The sequence below is a fragment of the Drosophila serrata genome, unplaced genomic scaffold (assembly GCF_035046125.1).
Source record: "Drosophila serrata isolate PLE 108 unplaced genomic scaffold, ASM3504612v1 contig_376, whole genome shotgun sequence".
Taxonomy (NCBI): Eukaryota; Metazoa; Arthropoda; class Insecta; order Diptera; family Drosophilidae; genus Drosophila; species Drosophila serrata.
In genome coordinates, this window is record NW_028257274.1 from 66,972 (window position 1) to 81,172 (window position 14,201).

Below are 14,201 nucleotides of genomic sequence, written 5' to 3' on the forward strand. Positions count from 1 at the left end.
AAATCAAAAGTAAATGCACAACAAAAAAATCTAAAACAAGAAAGGAAGCTAATTTCGGCATGCCGAAGTTTATATACCCTTGCAGATAGAACTTCTATGAATAAAAAACCATACAATACAAATTATATATATAGTAATACCTGCTTTCATTTCATTCACCTATACATATTATATTTGCAGTTTTACATTCACTGATTTGCATTTTTCCTCCACATCAAACGATCGTTTGTATGGCACCTATATGATATAGTCGTCCGATTTTCATGAAATTTACCACAAAATTTAAGACTTAAATTAAATGCCTATACCTAACATTTGATGAAAATCAGTTGAAAACTGAAAAGGTTATAAATTTAATTGTATTAATTTATCGATCGTTCCTATGGGAGCTATATGATATAGTAGTCCGATTTTCATAAAATTTTATGCAAAATTGTAGAGTATAGTAAAATGGCTATATCTCAAATTTGATCCAATTCTATTGAAAACTGAAAAAGTTAAAAATTTTTTTGTAAAAATTTTCCGATCATTCCTATGGCAGCTATATGATATAGTCGTCCGATCCGGCCCGTTCCGACATATATACGAGTGAGAGTATATAGAAGGCTAACTACAAAGTTTCATTCAGATAGCTTCAAAACTGAGAGACTAGTTTGCGTAGAAACGGACAGACGGACAGACGGACAGACGGACAGAAGGACAGACGGACAGACGGACAGACGGACAGACGGACAGACGGACATGGCTAGATCGACTCGGCTGTTGATCCTGATCAAGAATATATATACTTTATATAGTCGGAGGTGCCTCCTTCACTGCGTTGCAAACTTCTGACTGAAATTATAATACCCTGCAAGGGTATAAAAATATGCACGTGTTAAACCACGGAAAAAAAACTTTTCCTCACTCTTATATCCGCTTTGCTTTTCTTCGTTATTTTCCTGTGCCGGCACATTCCGCATGCAGCCGATCGATGGAAGAAGCGCCCAAAAGCGAGCAAAAAAATAGCGGGACTTTAAATCACTGGCACGTTTGCAAATTTTCCGTTTCACTTGAAAAAAAAAAAAAAAAAAAAAACTACGTATTCACGGCTCCACACATCCGCTTTCTTTTCACAGCGAATATTGCTCACGATTTCGATATTTCCCGCTTTTCCGTTTTTACGCACTTTTTCGTTCTTTTATTCCCGCTTTTCCGTTTTTACGCACTTTTTCGTTCTTTTATTCTCCCCCGCGCATCAGGAGTACGAAAATGGCGAATAAGAGCCAAGTGCTTCTCAAACTTTTTGTCTCTCTTCTCTCTCTACTTTTTTTCTTGCTGCAACCATTTGATGGCAATAGTTGGCGTTGTGTGTGTTTTTTTAAGGATATTACATAATTTTTAACACTAATTAATCATTTGTGCTACACTAGAAGTCCGCGGACCTGCTAATTTTGTTGAATTGATTTTGCACTTCATGTATGTATGTATGTATGTACAAATTGTGTACTTCATGTATGTGTGTATGTATGCAGCTGCGACCTCGCCAACTTCTTTGATCCTAATTGCACAATAAGATTTCATAGATGCACAGCTGATGCATTATCCAATTGGGAAATTGGGTAGTTCTTGTTGTTTCACTCGCCTTAAATTCACATTTGGAACAGTTTTTACCGGGCAATTAGCCTTTTTTCTCGCAAATTATTTCTCCGCAAATTTTCCGTGCCATTATCCCGATGTAGAAACACGATAGTAATATCGATATAACGATCTTCGTTTCTTCGTTAGAGTATCGTTTAAATATTTTTACTATCGATATATCGTTGTCATGACGTGATTATTTTTTGTTCTTAGTTTAAAAGTAACAGATTATAGCAGTAATAGTACACGAAAATACTTTTTATGTACTAAGGCGAATTAAAATAGACTTTATTTACTATTTTTTTTTTTAATTATTTGGCCATTTTTAAAAAAAGGTTACCAACGCTACTAATGTATATTTATCAATCCCCTTAAGGTACATATATTAATTAAATTCAATAATTTAGCACGTACTTCACGTAGTGACAACGATATATCGATATGGTAAATATTTTAACGATACTCAGTCGAAAAATACGAAGATCGGCTTATCGATATTACTATCCTGTTTTTACGGCGTGTTGCCACGGAAAATTTGCGGAGAATAAATTTGCAGGAATAAAACCAAGTTTGCATGTGAAAACTGTTCCAAATGTGGATTTAAGGCGAGAGAAACAACAAGAACAACCAAATTTCCCAATTGGATAACGCCATCGCTGTGTATCAAACAAATCTTATTGTGCAAAAGGAGTTGGCGGTTCGCAACTGCATACATACATACATAAATACATACATGAAGTACACATTTCGTAATAATACATGAAGTGGAACAACAATTAAACAAAATTAGCAGGTCCGCGACGTTTTAGTGTAGTACAAGTAATTTATTATTGCCAAAAAATATCCTTTAAAAAAACACACACAACGCCAACTATTGCCATCGAACGGTTGCAGCAAGAAGAAAAATAGAGAGAGTCAGAAATATTGAGAAGCTCTTGGCTCTTATTCGCCATTTTCGTACTCCTGACGCGCGGGGGAGAATGAAAGAACGAAAAGTGCGAAAAATTGAAAAAGCGGGCAAAAATCGGAAAAATTGGTATATAGACATACATACATATGTACAAGAGTGATCTTTTAAAATAAAATTTATTCCGATTAAAATTATAGGTTAAAGCTCATGCAAATAATATATATAGCTAATATGTTTTCTAAATTTTTCTGTGTGTATTCTAAAGATATACATAGATACACTGAGGCCCGGGATCGATTCAACGTCTTATCGCGGTCGCGCTTGCGGTTTCCTTCCTCCTTGTTTGCCTTGGGGGCCCGGTCATTTACACTGCCAATATTTGTTTATCATAATAATTATTATTTACCCGTTTTTGCGCGTATTTGGACAAAACGGAAACTTGGGCAAGAAAAAAAAGAAAAGTAAACAATAGCTAGATATGTATATATATTTACATATGCCCAAGCATGACCTTATTTGGGGCTAATGCCGGGAAAACCCCTATGACGCACTCTTCATTGATACTTCAGTTGAGGAGAGTCTTAAGTTAAGTTTTAAATTATAAAGGAGAAAATGGTAGAATGTTATAAGTGGAACCTAATAAATAGTATTTATGGATATTATTTTAAGTATTATTTATCTGAATTTTTCCCTATAAGAATAAATACTAAAGATTAAAACTAATGGAATAGCTTTTTTAGTAAACTAATCAAACCTCAAATTAGTCGAACTATGGGTTATATTAAGCATTTTTGCAGGTTTATACAATAACTAAAGAGAAAACGATATAATATTAGCGCTATTTTTATTACTAACACAATGAAATAAGTATACTAATTTATAATTACGTCGTAGTAGTATTAAGGTATTATAAATACAACTTTCATACTGCAGCTATTTCGCAACTGCAATGAGTCACTATTTAGACACTTTCTTAGCATCACCTGATATTGATAAAGGGTTTAAGGTCCAATTTAAATAATCCAAAGGACAAACATTGAGTCTAAACATTGCACCTTTGGATTAGTTTTATAAGAAAATTAAATATTAACAAAACCTTGGCTATATTATCTGGCAAATCTTGTGATAAGTGTATAATTGACGTAGCTGGATGCAATTTTAAGTTTTTCCCTTCTTTCTTGATGAGATAATAAAATCAGGGATGCCAAGGTGTTGATAGAGCCAACTTCCCCCCGTATTTATTCACGGTCATTAGATCTGACAGCTTGTAAAGAGCTCAGCGATCTATTATTTATTTAACAAATGGCATCAGCCGCCGGAGCAGTAGGTGGCTGCTGCTGGCGAGTTGTTCTAGAATGCAGGGCCAGTGTAAAATGCTAAGGAGACCGCTCCTAGAAATGTTCAGCAACAAATGTAGAAACATTAACCACTGCACAAACTGCAGCTAATTTGAAATTTTAAACAATTTTTGCAACAACAAAAGGTGCCGAAAACAAAGCCAAAGGCGAGCCATAGCTAGAGCGTTGCGCTTTGATTGAATTGAATGCGCGAAGTTGGTAAGAAATACCTACGATATTCTGTAGTATAACGACTTGAAAAAGATCGTGTAAATTATTACCATATATAGATATATTTTTGAACAAATATTAATTGTAATTGTAATAACCGAATCTCTTACTAAAAGGTGTATCTACAAATGTTAAAAGTATCTTAAACCTTATTTCGAGTTGATTCTAGATTAATTTTATGTAACGATATTATTAAAGACATTATTATATCACGAAGAAATAAAAATATAATTGCAACTATCATAGTATTTATTTTTACAATACAAAGGCAGATATCTTACTAGTAAACCTTTGTTAAAAAGTATCTTAAACTGCTTAACAACATTTATATATAAATTAATATAGTAATATTGTGATGTATGTCTAATATACACTTTAATTTTACTATTACAGGGTATTAAAACCGAAACAAAAACAGAAATAGAAACTACAATGGCAAATATTAACAGCATTTAATGCATTTTGCGACCGCTCCAAGCGAGAATATTATGTGAATTTCGCATAGGGTAAAATGTATTATTTTTGCTGTATTGCTGCCGCACACCTGCGTGCCGAATCGTCAGATCCAATATCGGTGACAAATCCGAGCATCGCACACTGCAAATTATAGGAACAAACCAAAAAAACAACAAATGCCATAAGCAAACATGCCTCAAGTTTAATGAGTGCCAAAGATGCTGAATGGTTGCAGGGCAGACGGCGGCGGAATTACCATAATGATCTCAATATTTGCTCACTCTATCACGACAAACTATTTAATTGCACCGCCGGTAATCGCACTCCGCCTTATTTTGTTTTCCGTTTTTCGTTTTTCGCTTTTCGCTTTTCCAGTCCAATTAGACACGCGAGCGGTGGAAGGCAGGGCGTATGAGTAATGCCAAGTGCAGCTCCATCACGTTGACTTCAGCGCCTATTAATATAGTTCCTTTGCCACTGCTGCGGTTCTGGTTCAGCATTTTATCTACTCTACTTCGAGATCCCACTGGCGTCCACTTGGCGTACCCTATTTTAGGCCCTGCTATCCGGAGTGGAGATTTTACTGAGTGTTTTGCGGGGCAATTACTCACAGCAAGGGCAGCTCTGTCAACAGATTGAGGCGGGCAGCTTGGGGGCGGAACGTTTCTGAGGCGGACAGATGGGCGGGCGGCAGCCAGAGGTGGCAACAAGGGCGCAGATTGGATGGGAATTTAAGGGGGTGCGACTATAGTAAAAAATCATAGAAGAAATACCTTATTTTAAAGGGTTCAGATTAGACCAAAAATTTCTTAAAGAAGTTAATATATAAATCAAGGCCAAATTAACACATTTCTTCCTCCCCTTTTTTATTAGTTTTCACACAACCCCCTTAGGACGACTCCCATGGCTGGGAAAAACAGTGCAAGTTGCAACAAATTAACAGCGAAACGAGCGCGTGAGAAAAGCAAAGTTGTGCGGTCGCAGATCTTAAAAAAATCTTAAAAATAGCTCTCTGTGGGGCACTTGGCGTACATAAACGTGACGTGACATTGGGGGATTACCGCCAAGGAGCACTAATCGGGGCGGATTGACTCATTTCAATTAGCCGGCAGAGTGGGCGGAGAGCACAATGAGCCGCAGCGAATTGTATTTGCTGAGCTCAAATAAGTATGCTATGCACACTTGCTAATAGGCAATTAACAAGGCGCAAAGAAATAAAGTTAAAAGTTTTAAACTTTATAGATTACTAATTTCATTTCAAAAGCTTTAATAAATATTTTTTAATATATATAGTTATTTCCCTAATAAATGTTACATTAAATAGGAAATAAACAAAGAAAATAAACACCCCATTAAATGGTTACCTTCTAATAATATAATATTGTAATAGCAGCGAATAGCTCTCCCTCCCTCCTCACTCTATCACTAGCTTACTCTCTCTTTTTCTCTATGCATCCCTACTCTCTATTCTGAGTATCTATAGAGATAGCTCTTTCGCTCTAACTCTCTATGCACGTCTCTAGAGATAGGCTCTCTCTCGCTCACACTTTCTCTGTTCTCTTTGCTCGGGGACTATAAATAGAGGCGCTAGCCTCCGCTCCGGGTTTAGTCTGTCCGTGGCCCTACCAGTGTTAACACCTATAGTGATAGTGGAAGTGATAGTGATTGCTCTGCGACCCGCCAAAAACATGACGTGGCCAATGCCAATGATGATGAATTGAAGTCAACGAAATATGATAAGCGTGTGTCCTCTACCCAGGTAAGTCTTAACCATTAACTATTATATCCTATATGTATATGTATATTGTCTAGATGCTATAGGAGAGATAAGCTGTGCTAGCTATGCATTATTTTTCAATGCGATATCTACAAATGTATACTCAAAAATTGTAAATTATTTACGTATATTGATTTCTTACTTTTGCGCCAACAACTAAAATATTTTACCTTTTTAATATTATTATTTTATTTCATTCAGAAGTTTTCAACGCTGTGAAGGAGTCATTTCCGGCCATATAAGTCATATATATTCTTGATCAGCATGAACAGCCGAGTCGATCTACCCATGCCTAACAAAACAAATTTTTTTTTGTCATTTTAGAAAATTTTTAAGGGGTAAAAATTTTACAAAATTCATCAAATTTTTAGTTTTTTTTTTTAATATTAAAGTCCAATAGGATATTAGCATTCCTAATTAAAGCCATCACAGAAAATGTATACGCATTAAACTTTCGAATTAACTTCCTTTCTAAACCAAAAACCATACTTTTACCCTAACTACCAAAACCAACTATATATAGTATTTAGCCTTACTCTTTTGAGTTTTTAGCCAGGTATATATTGTATATATCTGCATTAATCCATCTTAACGATCCTCGAAGAGTGGATAAAAAACAGCTGCTTAAACAACAGCGGAGGCTTAATAAACAAAGGCTTGGACTTGGATTGTTGCACTTTTCGAATGGCCAGCAGAAACATTTGCCAAAACAGACTTCATTTAACCAACTTATACATATATCTATATATATATAAATATATCTTTTCAACCAGATGTGCCATTGATATCCATTTGTAAAATTCAAGATAAGACTTACCTGCAAATAGAGGGGACTTCCCCAAGAGACAATACAATTTGCGTTGCTTGTTTTTTGTTATTATTTCAAAATTTATTTTACTGATGATTAGTACTAAATAATTTAGTTTTCTTGTAATTTACTATTACCACCCTCAATTAATTTTGGTTTTTCTTATTTTTTGCAGTCTTAAAAATTTGTCTAAACAATAAATTTTCCATATGGTTTGGTTTGCTTTTTAATTTCCGTTTCCGTTTTTCTTTCTTCATTTTGTTTATTAAATTTCTTTTTGTTGCTAATGTTAAATTTTGCTGAGAGAATTTGTTGATTAAGTAAAATGAATGCCAATCTAAATGCCAGTGGTCCAGAGAGTAGGGGGAAAGAAGGCGCGGGGTTTTGGGCTGACTTGGATTGGAATCGAGTTGCTTTAATTACAAATATACACATGTATGTATGTGGTGGTACACGCTGCGACAACAATGAGATTTCAAAAAGTCAACATTTTCTTCGTATTTTGTTTTTAATTTCCTCTTTCGGATATTACTTAGTTTCGTTTTGTATTTCAAAAATATATTATGGAAAAATTGTACACTGATATTGAGGTATTGGAAAAAATCGGCATATATATGTTAGGTATATATATGTATGTATGTATATCGGTATCTATATGTATGTACAGGACATTCAAAAATTGTAGTTAAACGCTACTAGTTTGACATGCAAAAATGGCTTGCGCTTGGTGCTGGTTTCTTACTTGGTTAAAACTCTTTTTTGGGGGGAATAATGCTTAACGCAAAAATGGCAGAAAATAAATCTGAAAATTAATAAGAGGAGGGGAAGAAAACATAATCACTTTCGATCCTAGTTAACAAGTGCATTTCTCTACTACATATACATAATTAAATGTATCGCTGAAAAAGCTTTAAAATTGTTTCCTTTCTATAATTGCTTGCGGTTGTTTCTTGATTTTTCAGATTCTCCTATATATTGGTTTTGGTTCTATATAATTCGTTTCCATTTATTATTATGAGCTATATAAAAATATTGTTATTTATATATTTATTTATATTAAAATTCACAATTTTGGTTACGCTCCATTCGCAAAAATACGTTTAGATTTTTGTTTTTGTTAAATACTTCATTTTTGCATTTCTCGGCTTTCCTATGGAATACTTCAACTCTTTTTATCATCGTAAATAAGTGGGAAAAAACACAGACGCACGCAGGCATACTCAAAGATTGGATAGGAGATGGAGAAAAAGACTTTATTCGCCAATCATAGATATATTGATTATATCCCGGTCTCTCCCACAATCATGCTCAAGGATCCACAAGGATCATTATTCTCTACTAGACTCGATTAATAAAAGTATAAATTTGAAGTAATTTACTAACTACTGGTTGGTTGGTTGCTTCATTCCTTGTTTTGTTGTTTGTTTTTGTTTTTTATAAATATAAATTACAGGTTTAATTACAGTGCTTTACATTGGAAATTTAGTTAGAGATGCTAGGTAATATCGTGCCAGCATTAGCATTACAATATATGGCTATGTTATGGAATCGAAATGGAGGCTCGAGACACTGTGATTGCATTTAATGCAAACTGGTACCCAAAAAATACACGGGAAACAGGAAAACGGGTGGACACGGGGAATAGGGACACACACACAGAAATATACAAATACACTTTTGGGACTTAGATGTACGTAGATGCAAATAACAGGCTGCATAACAGGCGCACACACACCGGGCGCTGTTATCCGCTGATTACTTTTAAAGCTTTTTGGCGCCCAACTTCATAGGGCCAGTCGCCCGCTGGGCCCGGCGCGCCTCCAGTTCCCGCTGACGCTGTAGCTTCTTTTCTTCGCGCTTACGCCGCGCCTCATCCAGTTTGGCATTCCCTAGAAATGGAGGTATTACTTTAGGCGTTAAATAGGGTTTATTTGCTATAAACGTACCCAATCCCGACTCCTCCAGCGGCTCAAATTCACCATCAGCCCACGAATCGCTATTCCAATTGGCATTATGCGTCGAATTATTCAAATGCGACGAAGGCGGGCTTATATTATTGCAATTGGCAGTGGCCGTGGACGTGGGCGAAGTATTGCTGCTGGAGAGATTGGGCAGCTCCTTTGGCCTTAGCATGGCATGCGAGTTGAGCTTGGCCAGCGGCTCGATCAGGTCGTTCAGTTCATGCTGCTGCAGCAGCTGCTGATGCGGATGCTGTTGTGGCAGCGGCGGGCGCTGGTGATGCTGACTGGATGACGTGGTGGATGATATCGATTGTCTGGCCAGTTGCTGCTGCTGCTGCTCCTGCTCCGCCTGCTCCTCTTCCTCGCACTAAATGGAAAGTGATTAGATTAGATTAATTATTACTCTTAGGTAGTCAATAACTTACCGGATCCTCTTCAAGACTACCCCACTCCTCGTTGTCCCAGCCATCGCGCACTTCATTCAAGGCATTGGCAGCCATCGAGGTGCCATTGTTGGAGCTTGCTGCCAGCGGACTGCTAGGATCCTGAGAGGTCTATAAATGGATTTATTAAATCCTAGAAATACTTCTAAGAACGCTTCAATACTCACATCCATTTCGCCCCAGTTTTCGTTGTCCCAATCGTTGTTGCCGTAATCCGAGGCCGAGGCGGAGGTGTCATTGCTTTCATGCTCCAGCGACGTCATTGAGGTAACACTGCTCGTGGTGGTCGATAGGCTGCTGCTCGATGGTTGCTCTGAACAATGAGAACATTAAAAATCCAATTATATGCTTTGAAAATCGCATTAGCTAGAGAGAGAGACTCACCGAGTGATGCTGGCTTGGACAAATTGCGTCCAGTTAAAGGCGGTCTGGGTCGAGACGAATCACTTTGGCTGCGATAGAACTTGGCTGTAACGGCCGTCACCGCCCAGCCCGCCCAAGTGGCCGCCGCATTACCAATCGATGGAGTGGCCGTGTGGACATCGGCCTCTGTGGAATGGAATGTAATTCAATAAGTAATTGAGATAACACGTTTAGCTAAGGTTATTTTACTCACCCATGGTTTCACGCAAACTAGGATCCTCCGACACCTTCTCCAATTTGCCCAGAAAGCCGCGTATAGTTTTAAACGCCGGATCCCGAACCGTCTTCTCCGGATCCACACTCAAGGAACACAGAGACGGCAGCACACGATTGGCCACTTCACTGAGTAAAAAGTATTGCTGGGTGGCGGCTAGCGCCAGGACGCCAGCCACTCGTGCCGGCGGAAACGGATCCCGCATGGCACGAACAAAGGCAGAGACCAGGACTCGCTGACGAACCTGTGGATGCAGATGCGGCGCTATCTTGCCCAGGCACACGGTCGTATTGGTTCGAATGCCACCTTGATCGTCGCGCGCCTGCAGTCGGGCAAAGTGTCGCAGCACCTCCACATTGAGATTGTTGTAGTTGAGCTTGGGCGCAAGATGGATGATCGACTTGACTGTCTGCTCACGTATGGTGGCATTGGTGTCCAGGAAACCGTGCGCCACCTGTGGGAATATCTGATCGTTGACCACCTGTGGCTGCAGGTGCGCGATAAAGAGGTCCAGCTGCTGCAGCAGTCGCGATCGAGTCACACGATCCGTGGAAGCGAACAGCTTGACCACACAGGGCACAATCCGTTTCTGGTACTCCACTTCGTCGAGCAGTTTGCCCAGCTGCAAGAGATTGCAAAAGATCTCCGTGTTAAATGCATGCCAGAAAAGGGTTATAAATTCTATAGACAACCTTAAACATGGGTGCCAGCACGGCTGAACCCGCATCTCCATACTCATACGCTGTTATCAGCTGCGGAAGTATCTTGTGCTTGCACACATTGTCCGGGAAGTTGTCCAAATGTGTGGTCAGTCCGCTGAAGAAGCGATTTTTCTCCGCCTTGTCCTTTATTTGAATTTCCTCAAGAAAGAGTAGCGTGTCCACCAAATCATTCTTGAAGAAGCCTCCCGGCTTGCGGCAACGTGTGATTATATCAGCTGGATTCGGCCGGTTCGATGGCGAGGCTCCGACAAGTTCGCAGTACAGGGATTGCAGGGACTTGGGTATGTGCTCGATGTCCTTAAGGTTGGATCGTTGCTTGAGCACTCCATTGAAGGCCTCCCACACCAGACAGCCCAGGCCCCACATGTCCACGGAACTGCAAGGGATTGCAATTAATTATTAAGGGAGTTTATAAGAAGGTTATATATCTACCATTTTGTGGCCGCCTTGAGCTTGCTCTGATCATTTTTTTCCGGCGAGTCGTAGACCTCCAGGGTCACGGGTATTTTCACGGGAGGCATGGGATTACCATCTGCCGCCGAGACATACTCCAAGCTGCCCAGCTTCCATTCACCAGAGGCATTGACAAACACCGACCAGGCGGAGACGTTGTTGTGGCGCAGATTGCCATCGTTGTTGAGGAAGGACAAGGCGCGCTGCAAGGATAAGGATATTAGTTAAGTGAGGGTAATCAAGGAGAATCAAAGTACTCACTGTGATCTGGAAGATGCCCCAAGCAAGGTACAGGCCCTTCTGCACGTTGTCAGTAGCCAGTTTGGTAAAGTAAGTGCCCAAGGGTTCCACTGCCTCCGTGGCCACGTACAGCATCTTGTCCGTCTCCAACGAGTCCAAGTACTGCAGGATGCTGGGGTGACGCAACGTCTTCAGACGCTTCAGCGACGCCTTGGCCAGTTCACATTTCGTATCAGAACCGCTGCGGATGTCATAGACAAAAACGGACACCTCCTCCAGCGTTGCCTTGCGCTTGGCCTTGTGCAGCGTCCATATGGAGTAGTCCTCGAAGCCGCCCACCGGTTCGCCGATGTCGTAGGGGAAGTCTTTCGAGGAGTCGCGCGAGAAGAACGACCACATCATGTGTCTTAGATATTGCTTGGCCAGTTGTTACTGTTGTGTCACGACTCAGCTGCAGCAACAACAAACGAACACAACAAACACAATCGCTCTGCGCAGGCACACACACACTGTTGCTGTCGAGGATTGCGGATGCGGATACGGAGCAGAGCGGAGGAAAGGCACTGACTGCTGTTCTTGTGTGTTGATTTCTTCTCACTTTTGCCGTTTGCACTATCCGTCTATCTTTATCCTTATCTCCGTCATGCCCCCCTTCTGCAGTGCACTCTCACACACACGCACAAACACACACTCTGATATATCTCTCCAATTCGCGCAGCAACAATTTTCCAGCTATCGCACACAAACATACACACACACACGCGCGTCGTCCGCTCGTCCGTGGCCTAGAGTTATCCGCTGAGCGATTTCATCGCCGTCTCCACCGGGAATAAGGATGTGATCTGATAGCCGTGGTCCGGGTGTCGTTGTGTGCGAAGCGGAGCGGCGGGGATAATCACGCGTATAAATAAATTATAAATAAATATTGTTCGTATCTTTTCGCGAGTCGAGTACGTCAGCTTTTTTATCGTGAGTCTTAGCGATGGCCAACCTATCGGCTGGCGTGAGCAGCTGACCGCCGAGATGCAAAAGAGATGGTTTAATTAAATAATTTTCTTTAATAATTAAGAACTATTAAAACAAAGACTTAAATCCAGGGTATTTTGGAATTATTCTAAAGTTTAATTATTATTATTTAAATAAATTAATTCTTAAAAAGTCTGGCTTCAGGCTATGTTTATGCGAAAGAGCTGCCACTCATTGCGAATGTTTTTGTTGCTGGTGCAACGAGAATAGGGTGGCAACTTCGCCGTGTGTTATAACACTCGTTGTGGCGTAGCCAACTTAACGCAGGTGAATTTTCTCCGACCATTTTGCCGAGTTGAAATTTTGCTAATTTTCGAGGCAGCGATTCTTCGACAGCTCACAGGATGATGATGCAACGCACCCAGCTCTTGCTGCCCCTGGCCGTAGAGGCCACCGTGTTGGCCCAGCAGCAGCGTGGCATGGCCACCCTGAAGGCTATTTCCATCCGCCTGAAGTCCGTGAAGAACATTCAGAAAATTACGCAATCGATGAAGATGGTGTCCGCTGCCAAGTACGCTCGTGCCGAGCGCGACTTGAAGGCGGCGCGTCCTTACGGAGTCGGGGCCCAGCAGTTCTTCGAGAAGACTGAGATCCAGCCCGACGAGAAGGCCGAGCCCAAGAAGCTGCTCATCGCAGTGACTTCGGATCGTGGCCTGTGCGGCGCTGTGCACACTGGCGTGGCTCGCCAGATCCGCGGCGAGCTGGCCCAGGATGAGCAGAACACTAAGGTGTTCTGCGTTGGCGACAAGTCGCGTTCGATTCTTTCCCGTCTGTACGGTAAGAACATCCTGATGGTGGCCAACGAGGTCGGTCGCCTGCCGCCCACTTTCCTCGACGCCTCGAAGATTGCGCACGAGGTGCTGCAGACCGGTTACGACTACACCGAGGGCAAGATCTACTACAATCGATTCAAGTCCGTGGTGTCCTACCAGTGCACTTCACTGCCAATCTACAGCGGCTCCACCGTTGAGAAGTCCGAGAAGCTGGCCGTGTACGACTCGCTCGACAGCGATGTTGTCAAGAGCTACCTCGAGTTCTCGCTGGCCTCGCTCATCTTTTACTGCATGAAGGAGGGCGCCTGCTCTGAGCAGTCCTCCCGCATGACGGCCATGGACAACGCCTCGAAGAACGCCGGTGAGATGATTGACAAGCTTACCCTCACCTTCAACCGCACCCGACAGGCTGTCATCACTCGCGAGCTGATTGAAATCATCTCTGGTGCCGCCGCCCTCACATAAGCGGTGTCCCATACTGTGTGTGTGCTCCCCGAGAAAGCAGTTCGAACGGCTCCAACGATACATAAATGCATATATACGGTGCCAGGCACCGGAGCGACGCCTGGAACCCTATTAAAGTTACACTTTCAGAATAACTCCAAGAATAAATAGCGTGGAACGAACGAAAAAACCCTTAGATGTTGGACTTTTCACTTTTGTGGAGGAATTTGACTCAAAAATAACAAAGTTCTCTTATTGATTTTACAAAATGTATTCGAAAAAGCCCTAAAAGTGTCGTAAATAAGGTTAATTCTAACTAAATATGTTTTTAAAAGTGCCATGAGGGTGTGAAGGCCATGTGAA

The 14,201-nt window shown here is 40.9% G+C and overlaps 2 protein-coding genes across 2 annotated transcripts; one reads left to right on the forward strand and one right to left on the reverse strand.

Annotated features, from left to right (window-relative positions):
• Positions 1-7,198: 7,198 nt before the first annotated feature.
• yata (N-terminal kinase-like protein yata) lies at positions 7,199-12,583 on the reverse strand. Its single transcript, XM_020959005.2, has 9 exons — positions 11,617-12,583; positions 11,335-11,558; positions 10,873-11,278; positions 10,160-10,802; positions 9,928-10,092; positions 9,711-9,856; positions 9,526-9,654; positions 9,086-9,467; positions 7,199-9,028 (listed from the first exon to the last, which is right to left on the reverse strand). Exons 1-9 carry the CDS (start codon positions 11,995-11,997, stop codon positions 8,901-8,903), a joined length of 2,604 nt encoding a protein of 867 aa, XP_020814664.1. The 5' UTR covers positions 11,998-12,583; the 3' UTR covers positions 7,199-8,900.
• ATPsyngamma (ATP synthase, gamma subunit) lies at positions 12,136-14,034 on the forward strand. The gene is made up of 2 exons (XM_020958989.2): positions 12,136-12,888; positions 12,944-14,034. Exon 2 carries the CDS (start codon positions 12,966-12,968, stop codon positions 13,857-13,859), a length of 894 nt encoding a protein of 297 aa, XP_020814648.2. The 5' UTR covers positions 12,136-12,888; positions 12,944-12,965; the 3' UTR covers positions 13,860-14,034.
• The last annotated feature ends 167 nt before the right edge of the window (positions 14,035-14,201 follow it).

Bases quoted from the DNA above. Each gene is read 5' to 3' on its own strand.
- ATPsyngamma (XM_020958989.2), top strand. From the start codon at position 12,966: ATGATGATGCAACGCACCCAGCTCTTGCTGCCCCTGGCCGTAGAGGCC.
- yata (XM_020959005.2), bottom strand. From the start codon at position 11,997: ATGATGTGGTCGTTCTTCTCGCGCGACTCCTCGAAAGACTTCCCCTAC. The intron at 10,803-10,872 runs GTTGTCTATAGA...AATCTCTTGCAG, and splicing joins TGCTGGCACCCATGTTTAAG to CTGGGCAAACTGCTCGACGA. The intron at 9,468-9,525 runs GTAAGTTATTGA...CTTTCCATTTAG, and splicing joins GTAGTCTTGAAGAGGATCCG to TGCGAGGAAGAGGAGCAGGC.